The 19,168-nt window shown below is 41.8% G+C and overlaps 1 protein-coding gene across 1 annotated transcript; it reads left to right on the top strand.

Moving 5' to 3' along the window:
- Positions 1-4,522: 4,522 nt before the first annotated feature.
- ARR3 (arrestin 3) lies at positions 4,523-12,443 on the top strand. The gene is given in 14 exon segments (XM_057495356.1): positions 4,523-4,535; positions 5,286-5,381; positions 5,384-5,484; positions 5,602-5,661; positions 5,842-5,909; positions 6,559-6,694; positions 6,875-6,952; positions 7,218-7,301; positions 7,690-7,835; positions 9,332-9,412; positions 10,161-10,163; positions 10,428-10,451; positions 11,432-11,496; positions 12,412-12,443. Coding segments are annotated over 14 exon segments (987 nt in total).
- Positions 12,444-19,168: the final 6,725 nt, after the last annotated feature.

Consider the following 19,168-nt stretch of genomic DNA (forward strand, 5'->3'; position numbering starts at 1 on the left):
AAATCCTGACATTTGCAACAACATGGATGGAGCTAGAGGATATTTTGCTCAGTGAAATAAGCCAGGCGGAGAAAGACAAGTACCAAATGATTTCCCTGATTTGTGGAGTATAGCAACAAAGCAAAAACTGAAGGAACAAAATAGCAGCAGACTCACAGACTCCAAGAAGGGACTAGCGGTTACTGAAGGGAAGGGGTAGAGAAGGGTGGGTGAGGAGGGAGGGCAAAGGGTTTTAAGGGGCATTATGATAAGCACACATAATTTAGGGGGTCACGGGGAAGGTAGTATAGCACAGAGAAGACAAGTAGTGACTCTATAGCATCTTACTATGCTGATGGGCAGTGACGGCAATGGGGTGGTTGGGGGGGACTTGATAATATGGGCAAATGTAATAACTACAATGTTACTCTTGTGAAACCTTTGTAAGATTGTGTATCAATGATACCTTAATAAGAAATTTGAGATTAAAACACAAAAAGGTTCTTTTCTTAAAAACAAAATTAGGAATGGGAAATGAAGCTTAGAATAAGATCTTTATAGGCCCAGAGTCTGCAAAGATTATGGTGCCCCTTCCCCAAATAATATTCAGAATATTCAGAATAGATATATTTCTGAAACATAAGTAAAATTGTATTTTTCAGAATTACACAAAATTGACTTGTGTGCTAAAATTAAAATAATTTATTTCTAAAATTTCTAATTTTCTCCATTTTTGTTGGTGGTGCCCCTGCTTCACTGCTGATCTGAACATGGTCTTAGACTGCCTATGGAAAGTTCCAATGTGCCAGAAATCCATTCAAATTTCCCAATTCTCAAGTGTTGCCAACTAAATAAAAGATTTTTAAAGACCAAGGTAGATAAAAAAAACACAACTGTATTTTTCCATAGGCTGGATGTGACCCTCAGGCTGCCATTTTGCAACCTGTGGTGTATGTCTTTCCATCTCACCTTTTGTGTAGGGAAACCCCCTATCTTTTCTGTAAAAAAATAAAATCTCAAACAAAGAAGCAAACAAAGCAATAACTTTCCCAATTAACAGTAAGAGACATTACTCTGGCCACAGTACTATACATCAAGATTGCACTGAAATAGTTTTTAACTGCTTTTTTTTCTTTTAATTCTTACTCTGTGATCCAATTAGACTAAAAATTGAGTTTGACTTGAAAAAGGCTCAGAAGAAATTGATGAGTACTGGTTCAGATGTAACCATTAGATAGTGTAGAATAAAATAGCTTTAATCTCTCAGATTAAACAGTGTGGATAAGCAGTCCAGACAATTTTAAATATCAGAGGAAATTTGGAGGTAAAGCCAGTAAATTAACTAACTTATTTAAGACTCTCAATTACCCCATTTGAAAAACCTAAATCCTTTTTTCACATTCCTAGAAAGTCTTCAGAATAACCTACAGAAAGAAATCTTTAGTTTTAATAACTGCATATTGATCTAGGAATTAGATTTTTTCCCCTTTTATTCTAATCTTTATACCCCTTAGTAGAGTCCTATATTATTATTCACTTAAAGTGTATATATTTCTTAACTTTATTTCATAGCTATTTTATATTTTTTCTTAATATTATTACAACAATCTTATCTGCATATTTTCTAATATGTTTTTTCTATTGAGGTACATTTGTTGATATAAAATATGCTTTTATGTTATACCACTCAGTGATAAAGGCTAGTTGTTGAGCAGTATATGTGGTGGTGTGAATGAAGTGTTGTTTAACAAAAATCTATCTGGGCTCTCTCTGTATCATTTATTACAACTGCATGTGAATCTACAGTGTTCTCAAAGTAAAAATTTAATTTCAAAAAGGCAATGAGAGAAGTCATAAATACCAAAGTGGCCTTATGTTTAATTATAGTAACGAACTTGGAAAACAAACACAATAGATATCAACAGCAATCATCTCTGGAATATGATGTATGATGGCAGGGTTTCAATTTATCTTTTAGTTTGTATTTTCAGATCTTCAGAAAATTAATATGTATTATTTATATAAAAAATACAAATATAAATTAATAACTTTGGAATAGATGTTGAATTTTTAAAAATGAAAACAAGTTATTTCCCTGCTAAAGAGTCTTGGTGGGGGGAAGGCTCTTCCCACTTGCAAATAGTGGGGTGTGCCCAGAACATGCATCTGATTAAAACCTTTGCCTCAGGAGCTACTAGATACCCTTCTGCCTTGCCCCTCCTGATCTTTTCTGTCTTACTCCTCATCTTTTTCATTTCCTCCCTCCCCCACTTCTTTCCATCCACCTCTTTTTCTCTCCTTCTCACCTTCTCTTGTCTTTTCCTTTCCTTTGTCTCTGTTTTCCTTTTCCTTTTCCTTCTCTCTCCCTTCTCCCATTTTAACTGGCCATAATTGAAAAGCAAGGTGAATTTATTTGTTGTACCTTTTCAAAATTGTTAAATTTGTCTCCGTTGTAGAAAAAGTTAGAAAGCACAGATAGAGAGACTGTAATCCCCTCATCCAGAGATATTCACTAATAATGTTTTAGTTCATATGTACTCATATTTTCTGTGCAAGAATATATTTGTATTTCAAAGGCTATACTATAAATATTTTCTGATATTTTTATCTATGTCAATATATAAAAATATATAAATTTTTAAGTTGCCTAGTATTACATTGTATGGATGGATGTATCATAATGTATTTAGGCAAACATCAATTGGACATTTTTTGGCTATTATAAACAACCTTGTAAACTGCATAGTTGTATATATATTTTTTGCCTACTTGTCCAATTATTTCTTTAAACAAAATGCCTAGGAAAGGGATGAATGGCTAAAGGGCATTCACACATTTTTAAGGCTTTCTATTGCCAAATTTCCCTCCAAAATAGTTGTACCAATTAACTCTCCCTCCTGTAGTGTATGAGGCTGCCCATTGCCTTAGTCCTTATAAACACCACCATTATGGTTACTTTCAGTCTTCGTTGTATCTTTTGAGTATGATTCATTTTCCTTGTTCTTAATATTAAAAGCAGATAATCTGGCAGTTTGATATTTTGATGTCTTAAAAATATGAAAATAAGTTGCTTTCCATTAGTGTGGTCTGTCCATAGTTTTCTTTTCTTTGGGTCAGGGTTCCTGATAGAAATAAGATTCTTCACCTCTGTTCTACATCTTTTCTTCCCTCAGTCTCTGTCATTCTGTCCTTAGACAGGTATTACTCTGTACCCCACCCCACACTCCACTAGGGCACTGAAGCAGCTTTCTATTTGCCCCTAAGCTTAGGTACTGGCTGCAAAGTATGAGCTCAATTATAACTGTTCCATTTCTGCCAATATTCCCATGATCAACATGACCATCATGATCCACATCTAAAATTACAATTTCCAAAGGGATTTGTTATACATCAATTCTTTACAACCATCTTATGAGTAAAGGGTCTAGGCTTTGGAGTCAGGCAGGCCTGCGTTGAAATCCTGGGCTGTCACTTAACTGCTCTGAGCTCATTTCCTCTACCTGTAAAGAGAAGATAATAGTTCAGAGGATTGTTGTGAGGTCTAAATAACATGTATAGAGCTCTTAATGCAGTCCTATTACTGATCGGTGAAATAACTGAGGCTCAGAGAACTAGAGGGAATTGTACAAGTCTTATTTGAGCCCAGATATTCTGACCCTAGAGAATTATGTAATGAATACCTGTCTCACCACCTAGATTTAAAAAAACAAACGGAAATGAATTGAAGTCTCCCGTGTGTCCTTCCCTGGTCCCATTCCCCTTCCACCTTCCCTCCTCCTCTCCCCTCCTCCACCCGAGGTAAGAACTATTCCAAAATTTGGTATATATTATTCCTGTGATGTTCCTATACTTCTACTCCATATTTATACATCTGTGAGCAATTTTGGTATTGTTCTACATGCTTTTAAAAACTTTATGTACATGGGGGTAGGTTGTGCATATCATTCTGCAGCTAGCTATTTTTACTCAGTAATTTTTGAGAGTTAACCCTGGTAATGCATGCAGTTCTAGTTCATTTATTTTAACTCAGTTTAGTATTCTATTATATGAATATGACTGAGGCTCAGAGAACTAGAGGGATTTGTACAAGTCTTATTTGTACAACTGTATTAACCGTTCTCCCATTTATAAATACTTAAATTATTTCCAAATTGATGATGGCAAACATTGACGCAATGGACATGCTCGTATGTGTCTCCTTGTAAACACAAGCAAGAGTCCCCTTAAATTCTTTTTTTTTATTAAGGTATTACTGATATACACTCTTATGAAGATTTCACATGAAAAAAAAATGTGGTTACTACATTTACCCATACTATCAAGTGCCCATAGACCCAGTCATTCTTTAAGAGAGAGCCCCCAAACCACTGAGTGTTTCTTTTAGGCATTTGTTTAAACTTGACTGTCAATTTTTGCTTTTCATTTTTGGAAAGTATGTGGTTAGAAATGTGCCTTGGACCCTCTCAGCTTTATGGAATGAAGCAGGACATACTCTACTCAGATTTGCAGACGTCTTGTTTTGGTTTATTCAGACAGCCTCACAATGTCCTCTGTTGGTGAGAGAATTCTAAAAAATGGTTGCACATATAAACCTCTTATTCTTATTATCAAAGCCAGTGCAGTGGGTATTTAATGGTCCAAAATCCATTCATCCAGACAATCTCTGCTGAAGTTTACTATGAGCTTGGCTACGAGTCCCCTTAAATTCTTCTTAGGCCATAAGATATGAGCAAATTCAGTTTTACTAGATAGTTTTCCAAAGTGGTTGTACAAATGTGTGCTCCCACCAGCAATGTGTAATGAGCTCCTATTGATCCATATCTTCACCAACACTTAGTATTATCAGACTTGAAAATTTTTGACAATCTAATGAGTATAAAGTATCTCACTGTGGTTTTAAATTGCATTTATCTGATTACTAATGAGACTGGGCATAGATTTTCATTGTTTATTGGCCATTCCATTTTGTGCTTCTGTGAAGAGCCTTTGCACACTTTTATATTTGGGTATTTTTATATTTATTATTGATTTGCAGGAGTTATTTATATATTGTAAATGCTAAACTTTTGTTTGCTATATGTGCTGCCTATATTTTCTCCCAGACTTTTGCTTGTTTCATTGTTTAGAAAGACTCTTACTGTAATGAAGTTCTGAATTTTACTGTAGTTAAGTGTATTAATTCTTTTTTTTATGGCAACACTGTTTTGACCATACTATATCATCTCTTCATGTCTTTCTATGAGCAACTTAAGACCTCCTTTCCCCCTTGGGCCTGACAGGTCACCCTCTTCCTCCTTTGCCTGAAGTTTTTGTCATGTTGACATGTGCCTTTTGCTATGGCCATGATGACTTTGATGTGATTGGTCTGACGTTCTGCAAAGATCTGTATGTACAAGTCCAACAATGGGTCCAGCTGAGCCCACCAGCCCCCAAGGGCTCCTCACAGTCCTATAGGAGTGAGTGCTGCACAAGTTGGGGGACATTGTCTACCCCTTTACTTTGCAGGTACTGACCCTCCAGTCCTGAGCAAGATTTCTGGAGGAAATAAGAGGGAAAGCTATAGAAGGAGAATAGAGGAAAGGGGTCTCTGGTCTCTGTTTCTTCTGTTTGCTGATTCCCTAGATGGCTGTCAACTTGCCCTGTTCAATGACACTGCAGCCAGGTCCTGGAGATATAGAAAAGGTGAGATCTCAGTTTAGGAAGAGGGATAGATGGACAGTGCTGGGAGAGGAACAGAGGGACAAATGGACAAGCCTGGAGAAACAAACAGCTAAGGGATGGGGTTGGCATTTCCTTATAGACCCATGAGGAAGGGAGGGGCAGTGTTGGAAAGGAGCTCTCTTTGCTCCTGTCCCTTTGCAGGCCTGTGGGATTGACTTTGAATTAAAGAGTGTCTGTGCTGAAAACCTGGAGGAGAAAATCCCCAAGAGGTAGTCTGGTCCTCTCCAAAATCCCTGCATCTAGCCTGCACCAGTAAACAGACAAGGAAGGACAGAAACAGCCCTGCTTCTAACCCCTGTATCACCATCACCAACAACTCAGATGCCCACTTCAGATTCCTCTCTGACTTCTCTTCTTTGCTCTAAAGCAATGGTCAGCAAACTTTCCTGTAAATGGCCAAAAAATAAGTATTTACCCTTTGTGAGCCATATAGTTTCTATTGCAATTACTCAACTCTGCCATTGCAGTGCAAAAGCAGCCATAGATAGTATGTAAATGAATGAGCATGGCTGTGTTCCAATACAACTTAATCTACAGGCACTGAAATTTGAATTTTATGGAATTTCCACGTCATGAAATATTGTCTTTCGATTTTTTTTTTCAACCACTGAAAAATGTAATGACCATTCTGAGCTCCCAGGCCATACAAAACAGGCAGCAGGCCAGTTCTGGCCAGTGAACCACAGTTTGCTGACCCATGGCCTAGATACCTACACTGAGGGTCTAGAGCAGTTCTTGGAGGGAGGCCTTCCTCCACTCCCCACCCCCTCCCAAGCAAGGACTGGGCTATGCGGTTTTCATGGGGAGGGTCAGAGTCCCAAAGGAGATGTTCTGGCTAACCCCTTGACCTCTACTCAGAGATTCTGTGTGGCCAGTGGTTTGGAAAATACAATTTGCACCCCTGGAGCCAGGCCCTGGCCCCTGGACCCAGACCATTCACTACTTCCTTCTGTCAGCTAAGCCTCTACAACTCCAGGCCTGGATAGACAAAGAGGTTTGTGACCCCCCCATTTTCCCTGCTACCCTGCAGCCCCTCTGAAACCCTTTCTTCAATAATTTCCTACTGGGTAGATAGGGATGAAGCCAAGGTGGCAATAGTGCTAAGGAAACAGGAACTCCAGGTCTTGATCTGGGCATTCTCTCACAAATTTGTGATGGAACTCTCTTGCTTCAGGTTCACTACCATGGCAAACCCATCTCTGTCATCAGTGCTATCAACAACTGAACCAACAAGGTTATCAAAAAAATAAAACAAGATTTCAGGTGAGCTTCGTTTCCTATCCCCTTGTACCTGATCCCAAATGCACAGGTCTTTTGCCAACAATCTACTCCACTTAAGCAGTCTGCATTCAGCTAGACCTTCCCTCTGATGCAGGCTTATCGAAATACATATCTTTGCCCGTGAGCACGTCCTAGTGCATTATTCATAGTGTGCCCATGTATAAGGTCATATCTGAAGGCAGTGAGTTGGTGTCTTGAGGATGACTAACTGATTATAGTCATGCGCTTTTCCTGGCTGTTCAGATGGCCAGATCACAAATGTTGTCCTGTATTCACTAGACAAGTACACCAAGACCATGTTAGTTCAGGAGTTCACATGAGCTGTCACTGGGGCCTGGGCCAGAAGGCCAAGGGGTGTGGTGGTAGGAAGAGGGCTGAGGAATGGAGGTGCAGGAGGGGATTAGGGAAAGAAAGAAGTGGATAAGATCCCAGGACTGAGGAAGGTCAAAGAGAGGGCTGACATGGAGAAAGGGAGGAATTTCCAGGAGACCTAGAGAGAGTATACCCACAAGAAGATCATCAGAATCCCAAGAAAGGGCAGGAGCATAAGGATTTCCCACCAGAGCAAATGTTCCCACTCTCCACAGTCAGACATGCCAGGAATCTTGGATACTCCAGTAGGTTGTAGAATTGTGCAAGACACTCTTGAGAATGCAAGTACACTTGTTGGAAAGCCTAGCCTAAGCTCTGTTCTTCTTTCAAAGGGAGACTATAGCTGCTAACTCCAATTTCTCCAAGAGCCTTACAATAACCCCACTCCTGGCTGCCAACTGCCAGAAACAGAGCCTGGCAGTGGGTGGCAAACTCAAGTATTGTGCTACCAGTCTGGCCTCCAGCACAATATAAGTTCAAATGTAACTCCCAACTTCCATTTTCTATCCCCAACCCATTCTGCATGCTATTGATACAGTTCTGGGTTTTACCTTCAATAACACATACCTATTTTTTTAATGTCACTAGTCCAGTGTTCAGAGATCCCTCCAGACCTGAGGGCCAACAGTAAGCTAAATAATGCCTGTGGGATCAATGGCAGACTTAGGTCATAGGCAGCAAGAAAGGAAAAAGTGGTGAGGAAAACATTGTTACATTGTATAATATTTCAGAACTCACAAAGGTTTTACGTATGTACTATGTTATCTTCATAAGAATCCCACTAAAGTAGACTGGATATGTGTTCTTTTTCCATTTTACACTTCAGAACCCTGAAGTTCAGAGATGAAGGAACTTGTCCAAGTTTCCAAAGCTAATAAGTGGCAGAGGTGGAAGGATTCTATCACGTCATCCAATCTCTACAGTAACTACTTTCTAGCAAAGACAGAAATAGGATGGGAAATGAGGAGATGAGAAATAGAGGAAAAGGAGGACAAAAAGGAGAACGATATGACAGGAACTGATAGAATTCTATCAAATCATTCATTTGTTCCTCTGCCTTTGGAAGCCTAGTGTTAAATGTGTCTTTCGCCAAAGCCATCTGCCACTGTCTGGTAAGCGTTCATTCCCCCCACCTCTCCCCATGCCTTATCAATCATGTAGCAATAAGCTGCTATTGGTAAAAGATCCTTAGGAATCATTCAAACAGCATTATTTTACAGAGAGGATCAGCATCCCAGGGCCAGGAAGAGACATTCCCAAATCATACAGCTCTCTGTGTCTTATTTGTCAATCAGTGGGTTTTCATTGAGCATCTGTTACATGCTCATTCCTATGCTAAGCAATGTGGGAGGATACAGAGAAGTTTTAGACAGTCTTTGCCTCCAGTCAATTCATGACCTAGCTGGGAACAAAGAGGAATGCAAGTGTAATCTCACAGTTAAGTGTTTGTACACGTGGTTCAGATTATAAATCCAATAGAAGTTAAAAGAAGCCAGTATAGCTGGAGAGGGCTCCCTGGAGGAGATAGAATGAGCTAGGGATTTAAGAATGTGTAGGATCTGGATAGCAACAGAAGAAGAAAAGAGCATTCCAGACTGGGAGCACAGCATGGGCAAAGGCTAGAAGGTGGAAATCCACATGGCATGTTCTGAGCATGGAGAGAGGATGGGTTGGCTTAGGTTATATTTCAGGTGTTAGGGAGTTAAGGCAGAAAAGGTTAGAGAGGCTGGGTGGGGCCAGATTGTTGAGGGTCGTGAAAGCCAAGTAGAGTATTTATATTTAGAGAGGTAGGCTCTGGAGCAAAGGATGACATGGTAAAACTGGATTTTAGCAACAGAAATGTGGTCCCAATGAGCAGGAGAGATTAGAGCCTGGGAGACCTGTGAGAAGACAAAAGGTGCACAGAAGGGACTGGGGGACTGAATGAATTGCTCCCCTGGCCCCACAAGCACGCAACAATGAATACTACCACCTCCAGTCTTCAACCTGGAATGAACAAGGAGATCCTGGGGATTCTGGTGGCCTACAAAGTCAAAGTCACCCTGATGGTGATGCCAGGGTTCTTGCTTGCAGAGTCGAAGAATAAACTTCACAAACACTCAAGGTAGGAGAACAAGAGAGAGGCTTTTATTTAGAGATAAAGTGAGAGGACAGAGCTCCTGGCTCATGCCAGGAGGGGACAAGGGAGCGTGTAGTTGTGAGTTGTCTAAGGGATTTATAGGCTGTTGAGGATTTTTAGGAATGTGATAAAGGGATTAGGGGTGTGGACTTGTTAAGTGGTCTTAAAATGTTATCCTCTAGGTATCTCTACAAAATTAGCATAAGAAATTTACTGCAGATTCTTTCCCAGAATAGCAGCTTCTTGGTCTGGGAACATATCAGGACTGCCTGCCCTGCACTTAAGGTGGGCTAAGTTATTGTCTGTTTGCTATGTTGTTTATCACTGGCTTGTTTGCCATATTAATTGCCCATGTTGCAAAGTACTTAATTAGGTCTAAAGGAGGAAAAGCAGCATATAGGCCTGGGCCTTTTAGCATGCTAAAGTGAATCTTACACAATGATTACAAATGATTAGCATAATAAAAACATGGGCTATATGCTGAGATAGTTTCCTTTATCTGGGGAATATTAACTGATCTCACTGAAGAATGACTCTAGAGCTAAATGTTTAGCACAGAGTTTTGGTAGGGTTTTTTTTTGCATATAGTTACACTGCTCTGACTGTAATTATCTTGCCTTGCTTTTTCCGGAAGCCTTCACCCTACTCTGTCTAAGCCCATGGTCCCTGTCTCAATGGTGTTCTGTAGAGGGTGAGTAATGGTTCAGGCTCTGTCTGGGCAGGGACTGGGGAGACACTTCTGTTTCCTCCTAGCTGGACTGACCCAATCAAACTGTTTCCCACCCCTTCTCCCAGACCAGGTTCCCAAACCTGTGAGTTCAGCGAGCAAGCCACCTTCCCTTCAGGAAACACATTCTGTTGCTCAGCTGGCCTTATGATCCTTTATCCCCCAGTAAAATTAGGTTGCCACTTTCCATTTCCAGCTGTTAATTTTAGGGTGTCATTCTATTCTCAGCATCTTAGGTGACCTGGCTGCCAGGTAAGAGATTGTGAGGAGTGGGGAAAAGGGCAAGAAGGGGAGGGTGAGGAGATAAGGAGACTGAGAGGAACAAAGGAGAGTCTGAGGGCATCCCAGGACCAGACAACTGAGGGAGAAAGGTTCAGGGAGTGGGCTTGAAGATGATGCCAGGGTTCTTGTTTGCAGAGCTGAAGAATGAGCTTCACAAACAGTCAAGGTAGGAGAGCAAGGTACAGGCTTTTATTTAGAGATAAAGTGAAAGGACAGAGCTCCCGGCTCACACCAGGAGGGACAAGAGAGTCGGTAGTGGTGCGTTGTCTAGGGGGTTTTATAGGCAGTTGAGGATTTTTCGAGAACATGAAAAAACTTAGGGGTGGGGACTTGTTAAGTGGTCCCTGAATATTAAAAATTAACTTAACTGTAAGGAATTTCCTGCCTTGATTTCTCTCTGGGACACCAGCACCTTGGTCTGGGAGCATATCAAAAGACTGCCTGCCCAGCCCCCAGGTGGGCTGAGGTATTGTCTACTTGCTAAAGAAACTTGCCTCTTGAACTTCCTGGGTGTTAAAATGCAATCTTATCTTTAAGATGGAATTCTTCCTGCCTTTAACTATGCTGTCTACAGCTGGGTCTGCATGCTAAGTTAGTTGCTCAGTTTGCAAAATCACCTTGTCAGATCTGAAGGAGGAAAGACAGCACATAGGCCTGGGCCTTTTAGCATGCTAAAGTGAATCTTACACATAGTTACAAATGATTAGCATAATAAAACATGTGCTACTCTTCTTTATCTGGGGAACATTAACTGATGTCACTGAAGAATGATTCTAGAGCTCAATGTTTAACATAGAGTTTTAGTAGGGGGGTTTCCTTGCCTGTAGTTACATTGCTCTGACTGCAAATATCCTGCCCTGCCCCTCCAGAGGCCCTCACTCTATTCTGACTACATCTATGGGTCCCTGTCTCAGAGGGAGAGCTGTAACTCCACATTGGGAGTCTTGCAGTGATGTTGGCGTGCTGCTGCCCCTGATACTGACGCACCCAAGCCATCACAAGGGAAGCCATGAGGTGGGACTCATAAGAATGGTGGTCCTGAGCACCCAGCAGTTCTGATTTCAAGAAGCGGACACTGGCAGTTTGGGAAGAGATTGAATGGCAATAGGCAGGCTGCATTGTCTAGGTTTTCAGGGGAAATGTGTTTGTGTGTGTGTGTGTGTGTGTGTGTGTGTGTGTGTGTGTGTGTGTGTGTGTGTGTGTGTGTGTGTGTTGTGTTGTGCTGGGGGGAAGGAGAGCATTAAAAAAAAGGAGGGGAAAGAGTAACAAGACATTTCTTCAGGGAACTGAAGATCTCCTTATCAGCTTAGCTCTATTTTTCTCTCCCTCTCCATGCTTGCTACAGAGGGCGCTAGGTAATGAAATGTGAGGCCAGGAAGACCCATCCCCGCTTCCCCCCTTGCCACCCTCCATTTAATGACGTTGGAAATGTAAAAAAGGTTCCCTGAAGTGTTGCTTTCAATATGTGTGCAGTGGAGACATATGGTTGAGCTTCGTGTCATAGTTCAGTGCTTTTCACGCCTTCCTTTGCCTTTCCGCATCCTCCCCCTGCTCTTCTCAGAATCGTCCTTCCCCTTCATCCCTTCCATTTTTCTTTTTTCTTTCCCCCTGCCCCCTCGCCCCTACTTCTTCCGTCTTTCATTCTGCGATCCCTTCCCTCCTTCCCACCCGCAGGTTCTTAGTTCCCCTCCAGAGCTCACAGGGAACTTTGGTGTTGAGAGACTGGGGAGGGAGCGAAGGGAAACAAGCCAGTGTGTGGTCAATCTCGGGGCGGGATAGGAAGGAGCGGTGAGAGTACAGCTACCAAGTGAGGGCTGAGGATCTGCGCTGGGAAGCCGGGTACGGGTCACTTCTCTGAGATGACGAAAAGGGAGTGAAGCTGGAGGACATTGGGAAAGCTGTTCCTAAACCTTCATTCCTCTCTGCTGCACTGCAAGCTCAGAGGACATAGTCATCGAATGACTTACTCAGTAGGAGGCTTTGCCAGTGGAGGGGCACGCGGGGAGCTGAGCAGCTCGCTCTGGTGCCTGTATGTGGGAGCCCCATTGTAATGCCCTAATAAATCAGCTTGTTCAGACATGCCTGGTGATCTCTTTGGTATTTCCTCCTCCTGGAAGGTAATGGAACTACGGAGAGCCGGAGGCCTCTTCCATGGTCAGTGATTAGATCATCCCGTAGCCTGTGCTTTTCCCCTAACCAACCCCCGACTCCCGCTGGCACGACCACCCGCCCTCTGTGGGTCCCTCACCCTTCCTGCCGGGCCCTGGCCATTCCCGCCCCCACCCCACCATCAAGCCCGGCCCTCCCCACTCGGCGATCACCCACATCCCAACCTCAGGAGCCACAGAGACAGCAGGCAGGACCCAAGCGGGAGTGGCCGTGCGCCCTGGCTTGAGGACGACGCGGAAGGTGAGCTGCAAAGGGATCCAGAGCGCCCCCTGCCTGCCACAGTGTATGCCTTGGCACGCCGCGGGGTCCACAGTGGGGCCAGAAGCCTCAGCCTGAAAACCTTCCAGAGACCCTGGTCTCTCTGCCAATCCAGATTCATGTGTGGGGGAGTAGAGCGGTGGCAGTCTGGGTTGAGCTTTGGAGATAAGGAGGTGTGACAGTATGGAACGGAGAGTGGGGCCCTCTGGGGAATCAACTTCCTCCTTGCCCAAGGTGATGGACTGTTGGCCTACTTCCCTACAGTGGGGAAGATATCGATCATCACCTGCTTCATATACAACAGCTTCGACTGTGCCTGCCAGGTGACCCCACCACCAAGGCATCCTATGGTCTATTTTTGCCCACTTCCTTAGCTGACTTACCCAGAGATTCTTTTCTTCAAAGCTGTCTCCTGTAAGCGTTGACAAGTTGAGCTGAGACAACCTTCTCAAGGACCGTTCTCCACTTCGGTTCTAAGATCACCTGGTATTGGGAATAGAGGAGGGTGCAGAGTATCTGACTCCCATTTGCAGGCAACCATTGGAATTGACTTCCTGTCTAACATGTACTTGGAGGATCAAACAGTGACTGTTCATTGTCATATCAATGTCCCTACACCTCAACCCCTGGGCCTGTTAATCACAGTAGGGTAGCACCACCCCAACCTATCTGTGGATAAAGGAGGGAAGAAAAATGTGAAGCCTCTCCAAATTACCAAACCCTGTGCTGTTTCTTTTTCTCTCTGTCCTCATCTAATATCCAGCTACAGAACACAAAGTCCAAGTCGCCTTAAATCCTTAAATCTTCTGCTCTGTAGGGTCTTCCTTAATCAAAATAGTGTATTGAGATTGGGCCTGTCCTAGGATGATAGGCCATTTGGTTTTTGACCATAACAGCCATTTTTCAGGGATTTTCCTCCACTCTCTTTAAGTTCTAGCCTATAAAAGGCACATTTCTTTTCTTTCTCCACCTTCTTTCTAAAAATCTGTTTTATGCAGGTGCAACTGCAGCTATGGGACACAGATGGCCAGGAGGGCTTTTTTTTTTTAGTATCATTAATCTACAGTTACATGAGGAACATTATGTTTACTACGTTCCCCCCACAACCCCTATTACAGTCACTGTCCATCAGCGTAGTAAGATTCTGTAGAATCACTACTTGTCTTCTCTGTGTTGCACAGCCATCCCCTTGCCTCCCCCCACATTATACATGCTAATCATAATGCCCCCTTTCTTTTTCCACCCCTTATCCATCCTTTCCCACCCATCCTTCCCAATCCCTTTCCCTTTGTAACTGTTAGTCCATTCTTGGGTTCTGTGATTCTGCTGCTGTTTTGTTCCTTCAGTTTTTTCTTTGTTCTTATACTCCACATATGAGTGAAATCATTTGGTACTTGTCTTTCTCCACCTGGCTTATTTCACTGAGCATAATACCCTCTAGCTCCATCCATGTTGTTGCAAATGGTAGGATTTGTTTTCTTCTTATGGCTGAATAATATTCCATTGTGTATATGTACCACATCTTCTTTATCCATTCATCTCATCCACTGATGGACACTTAGGTTGCTTCCATTTCTTGGCTATTGTAAATAGTGCTGCAATAAACATAGGGGTGCATCTGTCTTTTTAAAACTGGGCTGCTGTATTCTTACGGTAAATTCCTAGAAGAGGAATTCCTGTGTCAAAATGGTATTTTGAGCTTTTTGAGGAACCTCCATACTGCTTTCCACAATGGTTGAACTAATTTACATTCCTACCAGCAGTGTAGGAGGGTTCCCCTTTCTCTACACCCTCGCCAACATTTGTTGTCCTTTGTCTTTTGGATGGTGGCGATCCTTACTGGTGTGAGGTAATATCTCACTGTGGTTTTAATTTGCATTTCTCTGATGACTAGCAATGTGGAGCATCTTTTCATGTGTCTGTTGGCTATCTGAATTTCTTCTTTGGAGAAGTGTCTGTTCAGCTACTGTGCCCATTTTTTAATTTGCTTATTTGCTTTTTGTTTGTTGAGGTGCATGAGCTCTTTACATATTTTGGATGTCAACCCTTTACTGGATCCATCATTTATGAATATATTCTCCCATACTATAGGATACCTCTTTGTTCTATTGATGGTGTCCTTTGCTGTACAGAAGCTTTTTAGCTTGATATAGTCCCACTTGTTCATTTTTGCTTTTGTTTCCTTTGCCCAGGGAGATATGTTCATGAAGAAGTCACTCATGTTTATGTCCAGGAGATTTTTGCCTATGTTTTTTTCTAAGAGTTTTATGGTTTCATGACTTACATTAAGGTCTTTGATCCATTTTGAATTTACTTTTGTGTATGGGGTTAGACAGTGATCCAGTTTCATTCTCTTACATGTAGCTGTCCAGCTTTGCCACCACCAACTGTTGAAGAGGCTGCCATTTCCCCATTGTATGTCCATGGTTCCTTTACCATATATTAATTGGCCAAATATGTTTGGGTTAATGTCTGGAGTCTCTATTCTGTTCCACTGTTCTGTGGCTCTGTTCTTGTGCCAGTACCAAATTGTCTTGATTACTGTGGCTTTGTAGTAGAGCTTGAAGTTGGGGAGTGAGATCTCTCCTACTTTATTCTTCCTTCTCAGGATTGCTTTGGCTATTTGGGGTCTTTGGTGTTTCCATATGAATTTTTTAATGATTTGTTCCAGTTTGTTGAAGAATGCTGGTGTTAATTTGACAGGGATTGCATTGAATCTGTATATTGCTTTGGGCAGGATGGCCATTTTGACAATATTAATTCTTCCTAGCCAGGAGTGTGGGATGAATTTCCATTTGTTAGTGTCCTCTTTAATTTCTCTTAAGAGTGTCTTGTAGTTTTCCAGGTATAGGTCTTTCACTTCCTTGGTTAGGTTTATTCCTAGGTATTTTATTCTTTTTGATGCAATTGTGAATGGAATTGTTTTCCTGATTTCTCTTTCTGTTAATTCATTGTTAGTGTATAGGAAGGCCACAGATTTCCATGTATTAATTTTGTATCCTGCAACTTTGCTGAATTCCGATATTAGTTCTAGTAGTTTTGGAGTGTAGTCTTCAGGGTTTTTTATGTACAATATCATGTCATCTGCAAACAGTGACACTTTGACTTCTTTACCAATCTGGATTCCTTGTATTTCTTTGTTTTGTCTAATAGCCGTGGCCAGGAACTCCAGTACGATGTTGAATAAAAGTGGGGAGAGTGGGCATCCCTGTCTTGTTCATGATCTTAGAGGAAAAGCTTTCACCTTCTTGCTGTTCAGTATGATGTTGGCTTTGGGTTTATCATATATGGCCTTTATTATATTGAGGTACTTGCCCTCTATACCCGTTTTGTTGAGAGTTTTTATCATGAATGGATGTTGAATTTTGTCGAATGCTTTTTCAGCATCTATGGAGATGATCATGTGGTTTTTGTCCTTTTTGTTGATGCAGTGGATGATGTTGATGGATTTTCGAATGTTGTACCGTCCTTGCATCCCTGAGATGAAACCCACTTGGTCATGGTGTATGATACTCTTGATGTATTTTCGAATTCGGTTTGCTAATATTTTGTTTAGTATTTCTGCATCTATGTTCATCAGGGATATTGGTTGGTAATTTTCTTTTTTGGTGGGATCTTTGCCTGGTTTAGGTATTAGGGTGATGCTGGCTTCATAGAATGAGTTTGGGAGTATTCCCTCCTCTTCTATTTTTTGGAAAACTTTAAGGAGAATGGGTATTATGTCTTCTCTGTATGTCTGATAAAATTCCACGGTAAATCCATCTGGCTTGGGGGTTTTGCTCTTGGCTAGTTTTTTGTATCCCGCTTCAATTTCGTTGCTGGTAATTGGTCTGTTTAGATTTTCTATTTCTTCCTTGGTCAGTCTTGGAAGGTTGTATTTTTCTAGGACATTGTCTATTTCTTCTAGGTTTTCAGGCTTGTTAGCATATAGGTTTTCATAGTATTCTCTAATAATTCTTTGTAGTTCTGTGGGGTCTGTCATGATTTTTCCATTCTCGTTTCTGATACTGTTGATGTGTGTTGATTCTCTTTTTCTCTTAATAAGTCTGGCTAGAGCCTTATCTATTTTGTTTATTTTCTCAAAGAACCAGCTCTTGGTTTCATTGATTTTTTTTGCATTGTTTTATTCTTCTCAATTTTATTTATTTCTTCTCTGATCTTTATTATGTCCCCAGTAGGGCTTTTACACCCTAAATTCCTGGCTGCATTCATGACTCAACTATTGTAGTGGCTGTCTGTGACATCAAAAGTGGTTGTTATGCTATATTTTGTTTGAAAGGGGGTTTGTGGGAAGCAATAGGGAGGTTAGTAAGATTAGCAGAGAGTAAGGATATGTACATTATTCTCTCCAGACCTCTATTAAATGTTTCAACTCTGTAAATACATTCTATTGTAAACATCAATTTTTTCTAGAAGACAGATAAGTGGGTAGAAGATGTACTAGCAGAAAGAGGTGATGATGTCACCATCCTGTTGGTGGGAAACAAAATTGACCTGAATAACAATAGGTAAGGTATAACTACAACTTCTGATATAATGTCTACGGGGAGGGTCTGCTGTCCTCTATTTCCTTGGGAGAAGTTACCATTGTCAGGGTTCAGAGAGGTCATGGGTTCAAGGCGTCTAAGATTCTTGGTCCTACGGAAGCATCATCACACCTCAGAAGGATCTATCTCTATCCACTAACTCTGAGTCAGAAGGGGTCTTACTGCTATCTAGTCCCTTACATCATTTCTCATTGTTCCAGACAAGTCTCTGCAGAATTCAGAGAAGAAAAATCCAGAGACCTCAATGTGAAGTTATTGAGACTAGTGCCCAACTGGTTAGAATGTTTAAAGTGTATTACCCATTTCTCTTTACAATACTTGTGTTTCACTCTTGTCACCAGCTATCCACCACTGCTTACTCCTTTGGATAACCTTGACTTGTCTTATCATGGGGTGGGGGTAAGTTTCATCTCCCATCATGCAGTGCAAAGGCTTGGAATCATGTCTCTGAACCTGTTTTGTTTCTTTTGTGCATCACCATTCATACACATACACACACAGCTATTCCAACACATGGCTTCTGCCTTTCCTTCCAGAAATAATTCATCTCCACTGAAGGTAGTTGAATTTTTTGCTGAGGTAGGGAGTGTACAAGCAGAGAAGGTAAACTTCCTTTGCTGAGTTGATGGCCAGGCCAATGTTTCTGCCTAACTGATATTTAAAGGAAAGTGGGACCTACTTCAGTCCAAAGCAGTCCCCTGGTTTGCCTTTAGGTGAAAGGGATCACAAGATCAGAATTCTTGTGTCTCCTGAAAGCTGCCACTGGGAGTTGAGATTTGACCCAGGCACCTCACTCTATTATTTAACACACACTTCAGTGGTTGAAATCCAACTGGAGCCCTACAATGACTCAGGCATGAAAAGTCATTTTCCCCTGATGGCTTAGGCTGTCTCTCTGCCTAATTTGATGAATTTATTGCATCTGGGCTTCCCAGTGCCCAGACCTTCTTCCCAAACCTCAGGCTTATGGTTTAAATACTTGGCCATTTACTCAGCTCCTGTCCAATTATTGGATTTAGTAGTAAAATGGAACCCGTGAAAATGTCATTTTTTCTTAACCACATCTTGCAGCTATTGGGTGGGAACTTCTTGCAGGACCTAGGAATCCCACCTTACTTTCTCTGCTAAGACATTTCTATAGGGGATGCAGTTCTATAGCAGCTGAGATGCTTCAAAGACCGATACAGTTCATTCTGCACTGTTTTCTTATTATACGCTCAATATAAGACTGGTCCTTTTGCCTCAGCCCGTTACTGCTTGCATACTCTTTATGCTAAACTACTGTACCTCCACAGTACAGTTGCATCATGCTAGTGTCCCAACACAGAACCATTCCAAGTAGCTCAAAGAGAACCAGTGTAGGGCAGGAGGGTTTTTACCTCTTAGGCTAGTGGCACCTGGCTAGAACTTTTTACCATGTTTACTTCTTAGATGAGTTTTTTTTACAACTCAAGAGTCGTGGATTTCAAGTCAGCTAATATGCCTTTGTGCAGTATCTCAGCTTCGTTTTTCTCAAGATGGCCACTTGGGGGCAGTAGAGCAAACAGGAACACAGGAGTGGATTTCCCAGGAAACGGAGACAGCTGAATTAATTCTACCTCCAGCTGTTCCGCAAGGATGTTGCTGTCAAACAATGGCACTGAGCCTGGACAAGAGGTAACTGAGTAGAGCTGGGGTGGGATTTATCGGAAGAGCCAGAACTTCCTCATAGAG

This window comes from Manis pentadactyla, chromosome X (assembly GCF_030020395.1).
Source record: "Manis pentadactyla isolate mManPen7 chromosome X, mManPen7.hap1, whole genome shotgun sequence".
Lineage (NCBI taxonomy): Eukaryota > Metazoa > Chordata > Mammalia > Pholidota > Manidae > Manis > Manis pentadactyla.